A 16,719-nucleotide genomic window follows, 5' to 3' on the forward strand; every position below is an offset into this window, starting at 1 on the left:
TTACAGTTAACAATTCTTTTTCAATATTAAACTTACCCGATGATCATGTGGCTGTCAACTCTGTTGCCCGACAGAAATCTACGGTCGGGATACGCCAGCGATCGCTATACAGGTGGGGGTGTACACAACAGCGCCATCTGTGAGTAGGTACTCAAGTACTTCTTGTCAACAAGAACTCAATTTTTCCTTTGTCGTGCCTCCGGCAAGACCTACTAATACGCCGTCCCTAACTGGATTTGTTTTCACAACTTTTTGGTGAAGTACACTATTCCAGTTTTGAGCTTTCGCTATGCAGGGGTTTTATCTTCATTTCAAAACTTGAACTCGTTTTGGATAGATTTTATTATAGTGACGAAGAGAGTATGGACTCTCTTTCACATTTAAATGGCCGACCCTTCCCTTAGACGGAAGTGTTGGTGTCGAAGAGAGTATAGACTCTCTTTCCCTTTTTATGACCCACCCTTCCCTTAGACGGAAGTGTGTTTAGGTTTTTGGTAATTTTGCTTAACAAAGTTATAGATTTATTTTATATCTCTCCGCCATTTATAGGCCTCTTCGATTAACTTTCCATTTATTATAAACTTATAAAAATTAATTTTTATGTTTGTTTATATGCGACCTTTCCTAATAGTAGGCGGTCCTTACTTGGAACCGAAGTTAATTAACATTGAGCCCGTCATTTCGTTTTTCCTGTTAAGAATTTATGCTATTTTAATTTTAATATTTTTGAAAGAATTTCTTTGATAGTCTCGTACTGTTTTCAAAGTTGAACTAACGTTTTGTTTAGTCTCCGCAGTTGTTGACGTTCAGAACGTTCAACTTGCGCTCTATCGTTACGATAGAGAGAGAGTATTTCACGGTTTCACGTTGCAGTAAGAGTAAACCGATTCTAGCGTTTCGTTCATTCTTTCTTAGCTTAAATGGTTTTAATTCTAATAAAGGAACTTTTTATTTGGGAAACCTTTCAGTTTTTTTCCTTTAACAAATAATATGTTTTAACGATATATATGATTGGGCTCATCTCTCAGGTTCTAAGTCAAGAGAGAGAGAGAGAGAGATAGAGACGGAGGGAGAGAGAGGAGGATAAACGTTTCGTTCAAGCGGGTAACGTTGTTCTCGTTTTTTGCTCTTCTCCCTAGTCGCTATAGGGGAAGAAGGTAAAACGTTTCTAGAGTTTTATTCTTGTTCCCAGGCTTTATGCGGTGAGAGATTTTAAACGTAGTTTATTTGATCTAGTGTTTAGTCTCTTTTCCAGCCACTAAATTCTTTATCTTTCATTATGTTTTTCTGTTACATTGTAATACTGTTTTCGCAATTACTACCTTTTAATGAAGGATAGGATTGCGTGTTTCAGGTACAAACCACTTAAAGTTTCGAGTTCAGTGAAATAAGTGCAAACAGAAAATCAAAAGTGATAAAGTGATATGCGCAAAGTGTTACAGTGTTGCGTTCGAGGGTTCGTCTGTTCGTGCCAGTTGTTCACCTAGTCCGATACCTCTTACAAGCTCCCAAGCCCAGGGGAGAAGTAATGTCGAAGGACTTATGGGTTCCACAGGCCTTGATCGACGAACAGACGTTTCCCTCCGTGGTTTCGGGTGTATCTTCACACGTTGCCGACGTGATCACCCCACCCACACAAAGACGAGAGAGCCCATTTATTCCTCGTCTGCGGAAGAGGTTTCTCGCAGAAACCATGGACCAAATCTTGCAGCTTTTAAGTGCAAGTAGGTCCCTTCCGCGCAAGTCCAACAGCCTAGGTGTAGCCACTGGGTCAGTTCGGACTCGCTGCAGTACGACAACTGCACACCTCCCAAGAGAGGCAAGGTGGTACCGCAACAGGCAGTAACTCCGTCTGTTGCCGCACCAGCTGTTTTAGACCCTCAGTCACAACGGACAGTAGCTCCGTTTGTTGTTGTCTTTCATAGACCCTAGTGGTCCATGCTGCAGACTATAGAGTCTCAGCTTGCTCCTTCATGCAGGAGTATCGTGCTGGAAGGTTGACAATGCACCTGTTAACCTACAACCAGCCGAGGTTGTGCGCTCAGCAGATACTGCGGCTGCCTGCTCCCACCCTCCACCTGTGAGAGCTCCACCACCGATGCGCAGTCCACCCTGCCAGACGCATGTTCTTGCTGCACCATCTGCTAACATGCGTGAGCTACCGCATCAGCAGTGGGAAGGTTCTGTAGAGCTGCCGGGTTCCAGCACTATGCGGCATTCTCCGCAGCCCATGCAGCATGCTCTGCATACCTTACAGCATGCTCCGCATACCATGCAGCATGAGCCGCATACCTTACAGCATGCTTACCATACCGCATGCTCCTTAACCCACCGCAGCCCCTCCCACGCACCAGCACTCTGCTTTTGTTGTTGCCAGCTCCCACACTCCGACTGCGGAGAAGGTTGACAATGCACCCGTGGGCCTACACCTCCCACGGTTGTGCGCCCGGCATGGCTTCCTGCTCTCACACTCTTGTTGTGAGAGCTCCTCCTTCCATGCACAGTCAACCCTGCCAGATGTATGATGACTCCCACACACAGAGCACTCCGTTGTCGTGCGTGAGCTACCACAAGCTGCCGTGTTTTGACACGGTGTGTCAGCCTCCGCAACACACTGTGGTTACCGCCACTCGCCAGCAGCAAACTAGTCAGTCAGGAGTTGAGGCTTCCCCACACAACTTTGGTTGTTGCCAACTCACAGACTGTCATACAGTTACATGACGTTGCCTTCTGGTCTGCTACTTATACACCAGTGCTGTATGTCCTCACGCTCCTGTTGTGGTTGAGTTCAGTTTTTGACAGTTCACAGACTGTCAAGCAGTTTCATAACGTTGCCTTCTGGTTTGCTGCTTTTGCACCAGTGAAACCCTCACTGAGAGAACCTAGCTTTTCTCGGATATGGTTCCTGTAGATGAGAAAGTGCTGTTCTCCCTCCTTCTGATATTCCCTTGAGGACTCTGTCATTTGGAGAGGAGCCTTAAGCTGCTTAGCCTCCTATGGACTTTTATTTAAGCATAACATGCTTCCAGGGAGGGTAAATGGTTCCGCTTCAGTCGCTAACCCCGTCTGTTGCCACACCTGCTCCCAGAGACCTTGGGCTTTGTTGCAAGACATGCAGTCCAAGCTTAGTCCTTGATAGAGGATTTTTTACGGAGAAGACCCTTCTTGCCAACGACCTTCCTACCGGTTGGTTGTACGCCCTGTTGACGCTGAGGTATCCTACTCACGTCCGCCAGTTGAGATGGTTCCTCCACCGGTGCGACCCAGTGTGGGTTGCTAGTCGCACGTTGATGTTATGCTACTCTCGGAGGTGGTTGTGGACATTCAGTGTGTCACTGGGAAGACGTTCAACAACCAGCAGAGGTGACTTGTTGTGACGCAGTGCGGCAACCTCAGCAACCCGATAAGGGGTTGTCTGTACTACCCAGACAGTCTAGACAGTTTCGGGTTGTCGCTGTACTTCCTCGCTTCCCCATGGTTGACAGTTCACAGACTGTGCAGCAGTACCATGATCTTGTGTCCGGCTCCGTCACGCATCCACCAGTGCGACCGGATTCAGCGAGTCAGACGTTGCCCACTCCGTTGCCGTTTCCTCATCAGTTTCGGATGAGGAACCCTCTGATGAGGACATGGCTGAACAAGAAGATCAATCCCCAGCCCTGCTATCCATCCAGAAGATGCTGAAGAAGGAATACGGCCCTGTCAGGCTGTGGATGAGTCTGGTTAGGACACTGTCATCCGTGGTGCATTTGGTGTCACTTGGAAGACTACACCTCCGTCCTCTTCGGTTTCATCTAGCTCTTCACTGGAAAAGGACAAGACGCTAGAAGCGGTCTCGATCCCGGTTTCCGGAAGATAAGTCTGGTCTAACCTGAGGAAAGGACTTTAATCAACCTTTTATAGGGTCTTCCCCTGACTGTTCAGACTCCCAACCACGTTCTCTTCTCAGACGCATCGGACGTAGGCTGGGGTGCGACCTTAGGCGGTAGGGAATGCTCGGGATTATGGAACTCGCGTCAAAGGACAATGCATTTTAACTGCAAGAAGCTTCTGGCAGTAAGTCTGACCTGGAAAAGCTTCAGGTCTCTCCTTCAAGACAAAGTAATGGAGGTCAACACGGACAACTCCCTGCTTTGATGTTCATCTCCTAGCAAGGAGGGACCTACTCTCTGACATGGTGCGAGTTCGCTAGTGACCTCCTCTCCTGTTCAACAGGTCTAGACTTTTCACTAGTAACAAATTTCTTCCAAGGCAACTTGAATGTCTTAGCAGTTTGTCTCAGTAGGAAGGGACAATAATTCCAACATATTGGACCCTTCACAGAGATGTATGCAAGAGACTTTGGGTCACCTGGGGCCATCCAACCATAGATCTCTTCGCAACCTCGATGTCCAAGAGGCTCTCAACAGACCCAGCAGTGGTTCTTTTAGATGCCTTTCTACTAGATTAGTCTCATCTAGATCTATATGCATTCCCTCCGTTCTAGTTTGTCAACAAGGTACTGCAGAAGTTCGCCTCTCACGTTGGGACAAAGTTGACACTAGTTGCTTCCCTCTGGCCCGCGAGAGAATAACTTACCGAGGTACTTCGATGGCTAGTAGACGTTCCCAGAACTCTTCCCCTAAGGGTGGACCTGCTACGTCTGCCACGTGTAAGAAGGTACTCCAAGGCCTCCACGCTCTTCGTCTCACTGCCTTCAGAGTATCGAAAGACTCTCGAGAACTAGAGGTTTTTCGAAGGAGGCAACCAGAGCGATTGTTAGAGCAAGGAGAACATCCACCCTTAGAGTCTACCAATCGAAGTGGGGAATCTTCCTAAACTGGTGCAAGTCAGTATCCGTATCCTCGACCAGTACCTCTGTAACTCAAATAGCTGACTTCCTCTTATATCTGAGAAAAGAGCGATCTCTTTCAGCTCCCACTTTCAAGGGTTACAGAAGCATGTTGGCATCAGTCTTCCGTCACAGAGGCTTAGATCTTTTTAACAATAAAGATCTACAGGACCTCCTTAAGTCTTTTGAGACCACGAAGGAGCGTCGTTTGGTTACACCTGGTTGGAATTTAGACGTGGTTCTAAGATTCCTTATGTTAGACAGGTTCGAACCACTTCAATCAGCCTCCCTGAAAGATCTCACCTTTAAGACTCTTTTCCTGATATGCTTTACCAGCTAAAAGAGTCAGTGAGATTCATGCCTTCAGCAAGAACATCGGATTTTCATCCGAAACGGCTACATGTTCTACATCTTGGTTTTCTAGCCAAACACGAGCTGCCTTCTCGGCCTTGACCAATATCGGTCGTTATTCCAAACTTATCGATATGGTTGGAAATGAACTAGAAAGAGTATTATGTCCTGTAGAGCTCTTAAGTTCTATTTTAAAAACCTTTATGAGGCCCGTCTGAAGCTTTATGGTGTTCAGTTAAGAATTCATCTTTGCCTATGTCAGAGAATTCTTTATCCTATTATTTTCAGACTGTTAATACGAGAAGCTCATTCCCTTCTGAATGAGGAAGACCAAGCTTGGCTGAAGGTAAGGACACACGAAGTTAGAGCTATCACAACTTCCGTGACCTTTTAATAAAATAGATCTCTGCAAAATATTTTCGACGCAACCTTTTGGAAAAGCTAATCAGTGTTCGCATCTTTTATCTTAAGAATGTCCAGTCTCTTTACGAGAACTGCTACACTCTGGGACCATTCGTAGCAACGAGTGCAGTAGTGGTGGGGGCTCCACCACTACAATTCCCTAATTCCAGAACCTTTTTAATCTTTCTCTTGAAATATTTCTGGGTTGTCCGGAAGGCTAAGAAGCCTTCCGCATCCTGGTTGATTTGGCGGGTGGTCAAATTCTTTCTTGAGAAGCGCCTAGATTAGAGGTTGTGATGAGGTCCTTTAGTATGGGTTGCAGCCCTTAATACTTCAGCACCTAGGAGTCGCTCAGCATCCTAAGAGGATCGCTAGGCTCAGTAAGGAAGACGTACTTAAAAAGGCAGAGTAATGGTTCAAGTCGACTTCCTTACCAGGTACTTATTTATTTTATGTTTGTTATTTTGAATAACGGCTAAAATAAGATACGGGATACTTAGCTTCTTTGTTAACATGTATGCTGGTCTCCACCCACCACCCTGGGTGTGAATCAGCTACATGATCATCGGGTAAGTTTAATATTGAAAAATGTTATTTTCATTAGTAAAATAAATTTTTGAATATACTTACCCGATGATCATGAATTTAAGGACCCACCCTTCCTCCCCATAGAGAACCAGTGGACCGAGGAGAAAATTGAGTTCTTGTTGACAAGAAGTACTTGAGTACCTACTCACAGATGGCGCTGTTGTGTACACCCCCACCTGTATAGCGATCGCTGGCGTATCCCGACCGTAGATTTCTGTCAGGCAACAGAGTTGACAGCTACATGATCATCGGGTAAGTATATTCAAAAATTTATTTTACTAATGAAAATAACATTTTACCATTAATTAAGATTGTAACACCTACAGTAAAATCTTGATAATCCAGACTAATGAGCTGTGGAAACCCATCTGGATATGCCGATATTACGCATATGCTGAGTACTGTATAGGTTAGATTGGTACTAATAATTGCATTCTATGTTAACTTTTTAAGTTGGTTTATCAATGCAAATTCACTGTTTTGTCATTAATATGCTGTGTGGTCTCTAAGGACTTTCTTATGAAAGGCTACAACAGGGAATCCAATACAACATAAATACCAAAGAAATGTTATTGTCCCTGCTCGAGGGCTAGTGTTTCAACGTACAAAGCACAGACTCACTGTGTATAGAGTAGACGTTCAAGGTCATGGTACCTCCAATGCTGAAAACTGTTTGTTGTGGGTGACTGCATTACTACATCATCACTGTATATGGTAGCTGCTTGTCAAATGCGCTTAGCTGCCGTCTAATTTCCCATCATCGAACCATCAGCGTTGGTCCCGGCTTTGTCAATGTGAAGTGAGGCATTCGTAATGTGATTGCGATAAATAATAGGAATCAAATTTGAGTTTCCACTATTCTTTATAATAGCATTATGGTAAATTGGGTTTAAATTTTGGTCAGATGTGCTGACGATTGAGTAATTGTGTTATTTGAATTCTGATTCGTATGGCGTTATTATCTGTTACTGAACTTCCGGCATTATAGTAAATTTGGTTTAAATTTTGGTCAGATGTGCAGATGATTGAGTAATTGTGATTTTTTAATTCTGATTCATATGTCATTATTAACTGTTACTGTACTTCCTGAAACATGGACAGGCTTTAGTTGTTTACCCTTACCAGTGTTAAAATTTTATGTTCCTTTCTAATTCAATAACAAATTTAGATTCCTTATCTCATTAATTCTATCTTGCATAGCCTAGTAACTTCCCTTTTATCATAACTCCACTAATTTTATGAATGAGGGCTATTTAAATACTAGTATAATTTGTCCTGTCACCTCAGTTATATTTAGCATAGGAGTGTGTTTGTGGTGGCTGATGTGGTAACCTCCCTGACTTGTGAACGCCACTGGGGTTCGGGTCCCACTCAAACTTGTTAATTCCTTTGGTCGCTGCAATCTCACCATCCTTGTAAGCTGTGGATGGGGAGTTTGGGGGAGTTGATAGGCCTATCTGCTGAGTCATCAGCAGCCATTGCCTGGTCCTCCTTGATTCTAGCTTGGGTGGAGAGGGGGGTTTGTGCACTGATAATATGTATATATGGTCAGTCTGTAGGGCATTGTCACTCTGTCATGAGCAGCAACAGGCAACAAATGTTATGAAACTAAATGGGAGATTTTTATTTTTAGAGATTTAATTTTGGGTAGGCTAGCATAGCCTAGAGCTAACTTTTTCTAGCCAATATTATGGATAGTTATTTTATCAATATAGTGGTAACTGTCAGTAGTTAATTGGTTTTAATATTAACAAGACAACTTCCTGTCTATTTTTATATCTGTGAATAATAATTTGTTGTTTGCAGACAACTCTTGTCATCTGTGTGTTTGGTACACTACTGTATTCACAAATTTTTTATAATGCAAAAATGCAACAATTCACACCAAATTACTTGACCTTGAAAAATCACCAGATAAGGCAAATCAAATGAGAAATTTAGGGTTAGAAATTACCAAATACAATGTCAAAAAGTGCAGGTAAAAACATGAAATTTAATATTGGAAATCAGTAAATAATAGTATTGAAAAATCGCCGAAGAACACATGTCAAAATGTTAAACTTAAGAGTTAGAAATGTGCAAATAATATTGTTACGGTCAGCAATATTAAAACGTAGTGTACATAAAATCTACTTTACAATTTTATTCCCTTATTAATTAGTTCAGCATAGGAAATACAGTACTCTATATTTAAGAATAATGTAAATATTTACAATATTTTACAACTCATAAAATACTCTCAGTTCACCTGTTAATCATAATTTACATAAGTTCTTAATGTTGTACAAGCCTTGAATTTATAAGTCTCTATGATGTGAAACTCAGATGATGACGAAGAGATTTTTTAAAAAACCTTCAAGACACTCCATTTTGACAGCCAGAAGGTCATTTATCACATTGTGTCAACATTAGTTGCATGTTTAATTACCTTGATGTAAAATTAGAAACGGATTTGCAATTAAAACTAAAATAATTAGAAATTATGAAATTCATTAGATAACTACAGTAACATAGAAAAAAGCTTTCGAGTACAAATTTACATAGTTGTAGGTATGGCTTTTCTCTCTTTATCAAACACTATTCTCTTTCAGATCAGTTAGTGGATAGTGGTTTTATGTACATGTACCATGATTGTGTTGATACTAAATTTGAGTCAAAAATAAAGGTGAAAAGATTCGTTTTATAAGGTGTTGACTTTGTTAAATCTAGTTTGTTATGCCTGTGTACTGCTGTGTCTTTCCAGGGAAATGTGGTAAAATGTGGTACTCGGCAAAATTAACCTTGGGTAATTTCATTGAAATAAACAACTTTTAAGAAATAATAGATTACAAGTAAGAAGTTATCACCTGCTCCGCACTCACAGTTGTTAATGATTTTTTCTATACAACTGTTTATGCGATAGGAAGGCTGAATAAAAATTGGCACTTGCTTGGAAGAGACTTTGTTTACTCATTCTTTCTTTTCAACAACCTCTCTTTCTCACAGGAACTTGTTTTATATTTGTTGAATCTTTTCACTTTTTAAATGAATATCACTCAAATCTCAGGTTGGTATTGAAGTAATTTATTTTAGTTTAGATGTGGTTTTATTATGTTTATATGTTCATATATTTAGAATCAGTTGTTGGTTCAAAGGTCAGGTGTTAAATGGCTCCTTGATTAAATAAAAAAAAGTACTTACATTATATCTCTCAATGGTCTTTGAAGTACAATCTCATCGATAATGTACCATATTCCTTCAACAAATTTCTTTTCTGCAGACAGTCAGGAAGATTATCTGATAAATTAGCCATTGAGCTGTCTGTGAGGGTAGCTCTCATCCAATATTTAATTCCAGCTTATTATTCCACAATTCAACATTAGTTTCTTGGTTAAAACCAACTTTTTATGCACATAGCTGGATCTTAGTAAAAGTTAAACAATTTTTATGGATGACCTTGAGAATCTGTAAGTATTTGATTAGTACTATAATTTGAATTGGTTCCTTATGCCTAAAATATCCTCCTCAAATAAATAATGTGATTGTCATGATCATGTGTAACTCATTTCGTGTTTTCAGCTTATAATGGTGAATGAGCCACACCTCACCCTGTTTGTGGGCGAGGCATTGGTTGGGAATGAAGCAGTGGATCAACTGGTAAAGTTCAACAGGGCTCTGGCTAATCATTCTGTGAAACATCCACCCCAAGGAATCGATGGAATTGTTCTCACCAAGTTTGATACTATTGATGATAAGGTCAGTGATTATATTTAAATAATGTGTTATTAATGTTTTCATTATCCTTTCACACTGACAAATGTCATTTACTGTTTTAATCAAGTGCTTAATAGTTTATTCCGTACTAGTATTATTTGCAATCCACTTTAAAAGATTATGACTTGCATAGGTTTAAACTATAAAAGTAGCATAATAGTGTTATTTTGTGCTTTATGTACACCATAGTTACTACCTTTCTCTTTTGTTTCTCAAATGGTCTCTTTCTTAATGTTTTTAAGTTTGTAACTCTCTCTCTCTCTCTCTGAAAGCAAAGAAAATCTGAGTTTATCACAAATCAAAAAAACCCTCCTTAGTGCTTCATCCATTTTCATTATAGTGTTTTAGGCCTTTGACATCTCTAATCAAAACATTTTAAGGAATTAAAATTACCAAAATATGAGGACCTCATCATGCTGCATTCTGGTTGAGGGTCCCTCATAGCTGCCCCCTCCCCCCCATTGGGTTTACTATAGTATTTCTTTTTCTAATTGTTATTACAACCTGGTACAGATGTGAATACAAAATAGAGTGATGTATATGTCGTCCTTTGTCTCCAAGTAATTGTTCATGCTGCAGACTTTACCACCCTGTTCCATTATACGGAGTTCCAATTATCCTATTGTAATATCAGTTTGGCAAAGTAAACGGTAGTAGGGGAAGTAGAAAATATCACCCCTCTTCTTCACCTTCGCATCTGAGGACTCTTCCGAATCAGTTGCTGTTTATCATACTCCATGTCTTAAAGTGTCAGAGTAGCTGATGCATTATCCAAGGTGGTGATATGAAAAGATAAGAAATTTTATATCCAATAATCTGGGAAATCACTTCTTGTTAAAAACAGAAAAATACAGTAGTCACCTTTAAAAATTGCTTCTAAACTGTACAAAGATAAAGTAATACATATGAAAAAAATTAAAATGTTATTAAAAAAAGAAAAAATGATTTTTATAAAATATTTAAATGCTATGAGAATTTCCTTTCCTATTATACTTTTAAATGAAATCATCTTTCAAATGCTTTTGAAATGAAATAGATTGGACAAGAAACGAAAACGAAGATAGAGTTTGAAGTAACCCCAAACTAATCTGGTTTTAATGGGGTAGAGTCATGTTCCATAATAAGAGCAAGCTGTATATGCTGTACTACTTTTGCTTTGTTTGTGAATCTAAGAAGTCTTATGAATCTTCAGGCATGGTGGTGCTTCTAGCCTAGCTTGCCATAGTTCAAACCTAAGATTAATTCCTCAAGTTTTACTTGGCAGTTTTAGTATGCTAGTCAGTAGGGTTAGGATGATATAACACACATTATAGAGTTTATTCTCTCTCCATGATCCACGCTGTCTCAATTACTTCAGGTCCTTCTATTGAGTAACCTTCGCATTTCTGTGATCCCTTCTGCTCTATCCGACCTCCTGATTCCTAGGTAAAAGACCAGACTGAGAGCTTGATCCATATATCCCTCTGTCAGCTGAAGTAAACGCTGATGAGAAACTTTTTTATACATATATTTATGACATGGTATATCTTATAGTTTCTGTGGAACAGGGAATCAGATTTTATTTAAACTTCAAGTTGTCCTTACAGGAATACAGAGATTGTTCTTTAATGGGAGTATGATTTCAGAAAAGCCAGAACTTGGGTGTTAGGATTTATAACGAGGTGTCGGTAGTTACTGGCGGGTGGCAGGAAAACACACCCAGGAGCCACCTTGATTTCAGCTGCTAAAGAGTATGGACATACCCTCGGTGTTCCTAAATTGGCTGCTTTCATTTTATTTTATCTCTGCAGTGTTTGGCAGCTGTTTGGTGTGGAATGGAGAAACTACATGTAGATTGATGCCCTGCCTTAATGTTCCTGGCTGTAAGTGTGGTACCTTTATTAGGAGGATTAATCATGTTGATCTCCATTCCTAGTGCCTTTCTTGAAGGGGATGTGATATTTGTAGTAATCCCCCTGTAAGGAATGTAGTGAATGGTCATTGCTACTGTAGGTGAAATATGGCAAGAGGAAGAAATTGAAGCACAATTTTTCACCTTCACAGTCTTCCCCAAGGATAAAGAAATCCTCTTGAGCTCCTCTTTCTCCCTCAGGTATTTTACCTTTTGAGACTTCTCTGTCTCCTTCCTCCAGCGGGATGGCGAAGAAGGACTACAACCCAGAATTTCTCATCCACTAGGTACGCATGAAATGATTCTACTGTATCTTGATTCCCATGAGTGAATTAGGTAACCCTCATCTCTCACTCTGTAGTGGGCCTGATGTGACAGACAAAAATGTAGCCAAGGACTTTGTTCTAAAGATGCTGTGACCTTTCGTAGGTTTGGAGGGCATCTTTCCACAGAGAGACTACTGCAAGCCCTTGCTAGGACTTTTCAGTCTCCTGCTGCTGCTGCTTCTGCCCATGCTGTCATGGCAGAAGTAGTGTCTTGTCGTAACTCCTTCTAGCCAGGCCAAGACTACTGTTGGTGCAATTGACAACAGATCCTCACCTTCAGTAGCCCCATCACCTCTTACTAATTCCTATCCTATGATGACTTCTGGGAAGCAGAGGAAATGATCTTGTCTTCCAACCTGATTTCAATCTCTCCATTTGCAAGCTGCTGCTCACATTCCGAAGGTGGAAAAAAGTGATTCTCTTGTGCACAGCCTGCTGCCCCTCTCATGAACATGTGTGACGAGGTTGCCTCCACTTCCCCCTCAGAACTATCTCCAGCTGAGAGCACAAGGAGCGGCCACACCACTTTTGAGGCTGGATCTTCAGAGTCTTCTCATCACAGAGCATGAGACAAGATTTTGAAGCACTGCGAGAGTCTTCATGCCCCCAGTCTGCACTTGCTCTTTTGAAGAAGAGGTCTCACATGAGGAAAATCCTCATGTTCGACGTGCCCCTCAACGCATGGCGCTCACCTGTTTGTGCTCGCTCAGATGTTCGACAGAGTTCAGCCATCTACAGTAGTACCAGAGTGCATTCACCATAACCCCTTGAGTACTCTTCTGTGGATGCACACACACCCTAAGCGCATATGCACTACTGTTCAAGCACTCTCCTGTTTGCAGTATCAAACTTGTACCATCTCCCTCACCCACTGAGGTGTACAGTGCCCTCCTGGTGATATGCACCTGGCTGCAGCAGCAGCATACCTATACACTCGCCCTCACCTGTTCGGGCTCACAATCAATCCCACAAGCTCATGCTTTTCTGTTTGGCAGCGCCCACTTATTAGAGATAGCCCACCTATACGTTTTCTCTCACTTAGAGAGGTGTACTGTTCACACACACCTTGCAAGAGCTCTCCTAAATGCCCACACTCTCCTGTTTGCACTCATTGCAATAACTCCCCTGTTAATTATCCCTCACAGATGGAAGTACATTCCTATGTGCATGCACATCCTTGTTCATGCTTGCACCTGCCTAAAAGTGTCTGCATTGGCTGTCACTCGCCTGAGAAAACGTGTGCCTGTATGTGGTCAGCAGAGGCTAAGCAATCACCTGTGCAGTCAACCTTGAGAGTGAAAGTGCACCGAACTGTTCAAGCGCGCTTTTGTGATAACTCACCAACTCCTGTTTGCTACCGTTCATCTATTTGTAAGCACTCACCTGCGGGAAAACTCGCACAATCTTTGGAAAAGGCACCTCCTGTTTGCGAAGGGGCACCTGTTTGCAAGCGCTTTCTTTTTATTGAGGAAGCTCAGGTTCACGAGCCCAAAGCATACATGCAAACAGTCGCAAGCGCAGTCCTTAGAATTTCGATGATATCCATGTCATATTGGATTCGTTCTATCCTTTCATAGGAAAGTCCTTGGAGACCATACAGCACTTTAACCCCCCAAAAAAGGTAAAAGAAAGTTTTTCATTCAACCAGGAGTGTGCTCTTAAGCTGAGAATGCATGAATACATTATTGGCATTAGAGATAAATTTACAGCAGAGGTGAAGGAATAACAAAGTTCTCCTTTTGTCAACAGTGTGACGTTGTTTCAATCCCGCTATGATGTACACTACATCATCTACACTAGTCCACACTTGCGATGGAATAAACAATAGCTGTGTTGTTATTCAGTAACAAAAAGTGTATATCAGTAGGTTAAACAGAACCGCCAGTCAGCTACAGTTGTCAGGAAACTGCAAAACTCTTGATAATATCACTCGTGAATAAAAACTAGAAGGTATTAAAACAAACCGTTAGGTCGCCGGAAGTACATGTGTACTATTCGGCGTCTGAAAACCAAGCGGTTATCTAGTGTGCTGTGGGGTTGGAGGTCTGTTCCCCGGCTAGAAATTACCAACATCTCATTATAAACCTTATCAGCAAGTTCCAACTATGTTGAATGCATACTCTTATTAAAGGATGAGGGTTTGTATGTGTAGAAACAAATAAGAGTAAACTCTCAAAATTACAGTATGCTGTAGTTTGTAATTCCTAAGAGGCATATGGTGTTGAAGTAATTTGAGATGAAGATACTGTGTTGGGATTTGCAGAATTATGAATTTACAAACATTTCTTATGATTATTGCAGTACACATTTCCAAGTTTTTAACCTTTTCTGTTAGAATTTGTATCATAGATTGCCATCTTCACAGCACTATCTGACAAAGTGTGTCTATGTACTTTGTATGTTTTTCTTTTTACAATAAGATTAATTGAATAAATTGCACTCTTTGAAAATGTGTTTGTTATATTTTTTCATTTCTATACACTACTGTACAGTTGAAGAAATAAATAATTGACATCTCTGAATTTTAAAACACTTCTTCATATGCTGATTTCAAAGCACATATTACTCATGCATAGATATACTAGAAAGATAGCATTATCTGAAGATTGGTATCATTTACCAATATACACGAGATTTTCAATATTCTTATTTTCTAAAGATGGAAGATTGAATTTCTTTTTCTTTTGTTAACAGGTTGGAGCTGCTATTTCTATGACATACATTACTGGACAGCCCATTGTATTCGTTGGCACTGGCCAGACTTACACCGATCTCCGGAAATTGGACGCAAAAGCTGTCGTACATGCGCTTATGAAGTAAACTTTCTCTGAAATTGAAGGCTGTGATGGGTTGGGTCTTTATAGTGGTTGTTAATTAGCTTTTCCTTCATGACTAATTATTTTATCTGGTCTTCTATGGGAGTTCACTTCTGCTATTCACATAGGTTAGGAACTGGTTTAACCCTCTCATGCTGGGTTGGTTATGAGGCCGTGCATGTCAGCCGGTAGTGTTATAACGCCCCAAGAATATTTGTTAATAAACTTTCGTATCAAAGGAACGAAGCTATGCTAGAAAAAATAATAAAAATATAAGTGAAACAGTTGAAAGTTTGAGTTAAATATATTACCTTAACTGTTACTATTATCGTCAAGGTTAATCATAATTTCCTTAAAACTATTTCTTAGATTATCACCATTATTTAAATAAAAAAAAAAAAAGACAGTTAATGAAAACATTAGTATCTTAAAATTTTGTGCCCTCAAACTTACTTTTCCATTTTCATTTTGCATATATAAATTCTGATAACAGGAAAAGCTAAATAGATTCTCATACATTTAGGGGGGATAGTTATAAAAGAAAACAAAATCTTCTAGACCTCTCTAGCATATAATGTTGTCATCCAAATCTAGAATCATTTCCAAAAACGGTGGAGCATCTGTGCCACCCGTCATTTAAGGGTTAATCTGTGTTACAAAAGAAAAGTGTGGTATAATTGTATTTTTATAAAATATATTTATCGTGTATAGATCAGGAGAGTTGAAATGTCCTTCAGTCTGCTTGGTCCAGAGTTATAAATTTACCCCCTTTTTTTTTTTTTTCTTAATCCTACTTTAGATGATTGTAACTTCAACTCAGACCTGTGAATATTACCAAATCATAAAGAAGAAAGCCTATTGTTGAAGCCTGATTTATTTCTTCTCAAAATTGAATGTCTAAGAAAAATTTATTTTTTATAACCCAGTTCAAGTTTTACATGATAGCTTGCTAACTGTATACTGTGCTGATTTTCATATGGAATTTTTATGTATCTTTATCGTCCTTTGTTTGTTTCTGTTTTCTTTATATTTTCTGTACCATTCCATTTGTTACTTTAACACCACTATTATCTTAAGTTTATTCTCTTAGATGAAAGTAAGGTATACATTTCCTATCATAATATTGCTTTTCCCATCATAGTAGCATTACTGACCTTCATATTTTGAACAGATTAAAGAATCCTTGAATTTTTATCCATGGTTGATGCATATATTTAAAATGGAGACCACAAATATGTTGATCATTTTTATTGCTGTGGTACAGTAAATAAAAATATTTATTTTTAAGGTATACCTCTCCAATGATAATATCCAATTCCATTTACCCCTACTGGAAGACATAAAATATATGACTTGATTTAGCCTGTTTATCCTTCTCCTTGGTCACAGAACTTTCAAGAAGCCTTGTACATAAATGTATTAGTGTTAATCAAGCAAAAGGACTATATATATATATACAGTAAGACCTTATCTAGAATCATTATGGTATGAGCACACCCTCTGCGGTTGCATGATTATGCTGATAATTGTTGACGCAAACTTTATGGTGGTTTGAAAATTTACAAATCTATAAACTGAAGTACTGTACACTCCAAAAGTGAAAGAAACTATAATTAAATACAATGCATTGTTAGTATTGCTTATCACACACTAAAGAACTGTATTTACTTTCTTCATACTGTTCTGTAGAGCACAGTACACTATATAATATTAAATAATTTACAGATACAATGAAGTACTGTAGTACTGTACTGTACCTGT

General features: G+C 39.9%; 1 protein-coding gene across 2 annotated transcripts in view; it reads left to right on the plus strand.

The window, feature by feature from the left end:
- The window catches only part of SrpRalpha (signal recognition particle receptor alpha), an 80,245-nt gene extending 63,926 nt beyond the window's left edge, over positions 1-16,319 (plus strand). For both annotated transcript variants that reach the window (XM_068378478.1, XM_068378479.1), the window contains 2 exons: positions 9,731-9,907; positions 14,837-16,319. In XM_068378478.1, the coding sequence (XP_068234579.1) occupies positions 9,731-9,907; positions 14,837-14,962 (303 nt within the window). In that variant the 3' untranslated portion in view covers positions 14,963-16,319. The remainder of the gene's footprint in view (positions 1-9,730; positions 9,908-14,836) is intronic.
- The last annotated feature ends 400 nt before the right edge of the window (positions 16,320-16,719 follow it).

The sequence above is a fragment of the Palaemon carinicauda genome, chromosome 8 (genome assembly GCF_036898095.1).
Source record: "Palaemon carinicauda isolate YSFRI2023 chromosome 8, ASM3689809v2, whole genome shotgun sequence".
Taxonomy (NCBI): domain Eukaryota; kingdom Metazoa; phylum Arthropoda; class Malacostraca; order Decapoda; family Palaemonidae; genus Palaemon; species Palaemon carinicauda.